The sequence below is a fragment of the Corticium candelabrum genome, chromosome 22 (genome assembly GCF_963422355.1).
Source record: "Corticium candelabrum chromosome 22, ooCorCand1.1, whole genome shotgun sequence".
NCBI classification, from domain to species: domain Eukaryota; kingdom Metazoa; phylum Porifera; class Homoscleromorpha; order Homosclerophorida; family Plakinidae; genus Corticium; species Corticium candelabrum.
In genome coordinates this window covers 5227782-5233307 of record NC_085106.1, presented here as the reverse complement: position 1 = coordinate 5233307, position 5526 = coordinate 5227782, and the positions used below count along the sequence as shown (strand labels likewise).

Genomic DNA, 5526 nt, shown 5'->3' with positions numbered 1-5526 from the left:
TGTTTTAGATCTGATTGTGAGTCAACTATACTTGTGTTCAGAATATCAACAGCACCAGGATCAGTTTGACTGTCGAGATACACATCAGCAACTGGCTGAGCACCTCGTCGTAGAACCACTGTCTCACCTAATTTCCTTGTCAGTAGCCAGACATTGATAATTACAAATTACAATTCATGACTTGTATAATCCAAATTCAAATGAACAGCATTCAATTACAATAAACATCTATAACTAATGAGATTTGATAAGAATAAGTCAATATGTTGACTAACTCTGACACAGTTGCTTTCTTTCAATTACGATTCGTGAAAAGAAATTTGATCACTAGACCATGCCTTTAAAAATATGTGTCCGTCGTTATCAACCAAAAAAGGCTACTAGTTGTACTAGTTGCAGTAGACGTTTTTGGTTGATAACTCGTCGAAAAATCCCTTGTCGTAGACATTTTTGGTTGATAACGACATCGCAAGTATTTCTTGGTCTACTTCTGGTAAACACCTCTGCAAACCAACATATTATGTCACCATATTACATCATTATTATATATCTTTCCCACTCCATCTAGCCATTCTCTCCCCAACTTAAAAGTTAGTAATACATCACAGTGTCATCTAGAGAAGAAAAACCATCCCAAAATACAGGATCATGCTCTAATGCACTTCTCTTAAATTTAACTTTGCATTGTACTCCTAAAGTTTAACCAATAACTGTTCAGAAAGACTTCGGAGAGCTTGATTCAAAGTAGTCCCAGTGAACGTCATTGATTTCAGAGCAATAGCTTTCAGAGTCTTAAGACTGGCCGAAGTCCAATATCTCAAAATTTCTATAGAGAGACTTCTGAAACATAGATGACAAGTCTGTAGTAACCTCCTTATGAAAATCAGCAACAATGTTCCTAAAATGACTGTGAGCTTCATCTTCTCCAGGTATGTATCCAGAAAGTGAGGCATCAGATGTTGTTGTGGTTGTAAAGTAGGTCGTACCAAATGTCTGAACATAGTTGGAGTAACAAAAATGAAATTGTTGGGTAAAAAATGCGACTGGAAATGAAAGCAGCTGGTGCAGTTGGTTTTGCTTGTCTGAAACCAAGACCTCCCAAAAGCACGGGTAAAATCGCCTGTTGCTATGCATGATTAGGTAAAGAAGCATGTATCAATATTTCCAGAGAATGACAAAGGCCTGCATTAAATGCAGTAAACGAGACATGGTTATATATATAGTACAGCTCTGGTTGGGAATCAAGATGTTTCCTTCTCCTCCGGCATCTGTCTTGTGCAGTTGTGGTCAGCACATTGACACTGTTGGAGATCACCTTCTTGGTTGTGGTTTTGGTCCAGAGCACACACGTAGACACAATGCATTGGCAGAAGTTATTTTCCAGGACTTATTGGTTGAGAACAGAGATGTATGAGGGAGATGAGGTGCAATGGTTCTACAGAAAGCCGCCCTGGTGATGTTTTTCACCCTGATTTCTTGGAGGGTCGACCTGCCTATTTTGATGTAACAGTTAGAAACTCTTTGCAGCCGTTATATGTAACAAAATCAGCTGTGAGGGCTGGAGCCGCAGCAGAGGCAGGTGAAGAACAAAAAGATATTCGCCATGAAGACAGAGTTCGTACAGCTGGTGGTCTTTTTTACCCCTTAGTGGTTGAGACCTTGGGGCTCTGGTCATTATTCAGCATCAAAACTCTGAAAGCTATTGCTTCCAAAACCTCAGCAGTCAGTAGCCTTAAATTCCACCAGGTTTTCCAAAATATGACACAGCAACTTTCTATTCAATTATGGAAACATAACTCGAGAATGATTCATAAGAGAATTCAGCTTGAAGTACAGGACGTTGATAGTTGGGATATACCTAGTGTGATGTAAGACTTGTTGGTTTGGGGATGTTTGGGAGATTGTTTAAGTTTGGAAAAATGTGGAATATATATATATATATATATATATATATATATATATATATATATATTACATATATATAATACATTAGTTAGTTAGCTGAAAACTATTTTAGCTAAAACATGTTACTGTTTTTCACATAAAACTTTGATTGATCATAAGCACTGATAAGTGGGCCTGCTGTCCTGTTAGTAATGATCACACACTTTTCTTCATTCAAACATTGATTAATAATACAAAAGTTCAAATGATGTGACTTATTATGTGCTAAACAATACAGCTGACAACACAACTTTGACAAAAACCCAAACAAAGCAAAAAATATTTGATTGGATCGAGCAAGTTACAGCTCTGAATGCTCTCAAAACAAACTTGAAGTTGCTATGACCAATGGATGCACATGCTCATGTTATCAACATGCAAACCAATTACTGACGCAAACTACAGATTGTAAGTCTTATCTAAATTTTTATACTGTACGTATAACAAATTAATTACTGCAACAGCTCATCTTATCACGCATGCAGTTATTACTTGCTTTCTGAAGAAACTTTGTCATCATCTAGATCAGAATCGCTAAAGACTGGTGTCTGTACCTATATGAAACAATATTGAACATGATAGCTACAAGACAGCCAACACCGTACACCAGTTCCATACCTGATCCTGCTCTTCCAAACGAGCTAATAGTAACCGACTCTGAGTGCGAAATTCTTGAACAACCGCCTCAGGAGGATCCTGCATACACAGATGACAAGTCAGTAAGCCAAACAGACTGACTGTTTATGTTCTATATTACTGTATGAGGTGCAGTCCAAGGGCGATACAACATGTTTGTCTCATTCTGTTGACTTTTGCTTGAAAATTCTAATGATGCTGATGTCTGAACACTTGCTATCCTCATTTTTGCTGACTCCTTTGTCTGCTGTGCTTGCTTTGACATATCATGAACTTGCTCTTTCTGCTCAAGAAGTTCTCGTTCTTTCAACAGTACTGTCTGCTCTTGTTGTTGAAGAAGCAACTGCTGAGACAAAATCTGCTCTTGTTGTATAGTCAACTCATTTCTCTGTCCTTCAATCTCATGCTCTCGTTCTTGACATCTTTCCGTAAGTTCATCAACTTTACATCTCATTCTTTCAATTATCATTTCCTAATATTAAGATAAATACAAGAAGTATATAAGATAGAAACCACACAACTTACGTTGTCCGCTAATTGCTGGCTAAGTTTTGTAATTTCATGCACTTTATCCACAAAAATGTCTTCATCACTGGCAAGTTCTGCTTTGCACTAAAAGAAAAGCAATGTCAAGCATCAGTACAGTAAAGCCCAAGCTGCTAATACTTACCTTTAATAGCTCAAACTGTAGACGGTCTATTATTGATGCATCTTCACTGCAGTTACCAGCTAGATTAAGATCTTCAGAGATATCTCCTTCAATCTGTACAGTTCAATGGCAATGTACAGACAAATGTAGTATATAAATTTATCTATGAGAGTGTGCAAGTGGTGTGGTGTGATGTGGTGTGGTGTGGTGTGGTGTGGTGTGGTGTGTGTGTGTGTGTGTGTGTGTGTGTGTGTGTGTGTGTGTGTGCGCTAGGTGTCCACCATGTCATAATAGAAAAAGCTAAACTGTTTACATATGAGGTGTCATCATCAGATCAGCTCTTTTAGATGGGAAGATGTGGTTCCTGACACAAATCTAAAAGTCTTGTCTCACGATGGAAATAGCAGCCTTAGGTTGTCTTTTCAAATGTCAACTCAGGTGGGCAGGTCCTGTGCTCAGAATGCCTCACGAAAGAATCCTAAACAGCTCGTCCATGGACAACTCAAAGAAGGAAAGAGACATCAAGGTGATCCAAATTACGATTTCAAAGATTCCCTCTAAGATGATCAAGAGCTGCTCTATTGACCCAAACAACTTGGAGAACCTGCTTGGCTGCAATGCATCATTAAATGATTTGGAAGACTGACAGATTAGTACGTATATACGTTCAAAGCAAGAAAAAGAAAACATCATAAAGACATCCAACAGCATCAAGCTCATGACATCTCCAACTATAACGTCGCTTTAGGTCAGACTTCTTTCATACATGAGGGGCAAGGAGCACTGACATAAAAGTCGTCATTATAACTGTGGTCAGGCGTAGTAGGGCAGAAGGCAGGTTTGGGTGATATCATACTGTCTGGTAAGAAAACTCTACAACTTGACATTTTTAGCACTCTGAGAAGTCAATGAGGCAGCACACATGGTCTGCCATGTGGAAATGTGGAAACATGTCTCTTACAAAAACATCTACCTTAATTATTCTAATTACAGTGCCTCTAAAAATAATTATCAATCTAAATGGCTCTCCAATTTTAGAGTATAGAAAATACTTATGGTTCCACAAGGCACCTCACTTAGAGGAGTGCTTAACTATGTAATTAGAGTCATAGGGCTCATTGTAGAATGCAAGATGCTACACTACTAAAAAAGGAAAATATGTTAAGTGAACCCTAGCTAATCTGTGCTTTGCAAATATTCAAATAAAGTTGTTCCTCAATTACCATCTACAAAATGAGACAGGATACAGTAGTGAGGCAACATTTAGGCAATCAACCTAGACCTATTGTAACTTGCTTTGCAAATGATTCTTGTATCGTTTAGATACTATGCTTGACTATGCAGTCCAATGCGACTCAACACAACTGCTAGTAGTAGGTATACAACAGCTACTGGCGTTCAGTCAGATAACTGACGTGTCCAGGATACCTGCCATCCTTAACAATTCTAATTAGTTAAGTGCCTCTAAAAATAATTTCGTTTCCAAAAGGCACTCTAATTAGAGCCTAATAAATAATTGTAACTCCAGATGGCACTTCAGTAAAAGGGGTGCTTCAATTAGAATAATAATTATGGTACAGCTTACGCAAGCAATTGTAGTTATATCAAGCGCTTGCAACCTCAAAGCCACATCAGCTAGCTGGTTGTACAGCTTACGTTAGGCTGTTTGGACACACACACACACACACACACACACACACACACACACACACACACACACACACATGCACACACGCACACATGCATGCACGCACGCATGCACACACGTACGCATGCACGCATGCATGCACGCAATGTTCAGCAACTAAACAAGCAAGATCATTTTAATACAACCTCAGCAAAGAGTGCAAGCCAAGATAAAACAAGAAGATCCACAAGTCATCTCAGAAGCATTACATAGATGGATATTTTACAGAAGATCTGAATATACCTAGCTGGTATTAAAGTTTGATCTTATTGCATCAAAAGTCGATCTACCACAATTGTTTGTCATTTACTGTAAACCTTGCCAAGCTACCAGATTTGCATGAGCTCAAAAAAGCAATCTCCTTTCTCCAATGAGACACAGATGGTGGGCCAGCGGCGTCCTATGAGACATGGCTAACAAGACTGGTCCCAACTTCCATAAAGCCCCTCTTAAACCTTTGCAAGATATGTAGAAAAGATCAGGGTTGTGAAAGAGTGAGCTGATGGCATCATTATTCTTATTCCCAAACGGGCAATCTGCACATGTGATAACTGGTGTAGGTAGCATTACTAAATATTGAATTAACAGTTTCATGGAAGGCTGTCTGAAA

General features: G+C 38.7%; 1 protein-coding gene across 2 annotated transcripts in view; it reads right to left on the bottom strand.

Annotated features, from left to right (window-relative positions):
* The window catches only part of LOC134197124 (kinesin-like protein KIF27), a 10058-nt gene extending 6273 nt beyond the window's left edge, over nt 1-3785 (bottom strand). For both annotated transcript variants that reach the window (XM_062666378.1, XM_062666379.1), the window contains exons 1-7: nt 3543-3785; nt 3251-3343; nt 3106-3192; nt 2702-3052; nt 2563-2640; nt 2437-2498; nt 1-135 (exon numbers count right to left, since the gene is read on the bottom strand). The exon at nt 1-135 is cut by the window's left edge and continues 12 nt beyond it. In XM_062666378.1, the coding sequence (XP_062522362.1) occupies nt 1-135; nt 2437-2498; nt 2563-2640; nt 2702-3049 (623 nt within the window). In that variant the 5' untranslated portion in view covers nt 3050-3052; nt 3106-3192; nt 3251-3343; nt 3543-3785. The remainder of the gene's footprint in view (nt 136-2436; nt 2499-2562; nt 2641-2701; nt 3053-3105; nt 3193-3250; nt 3344-3542) is intronic.
* Between the last annotated feature and the right edge of the window lie 1741 nt (nt 3786-5526).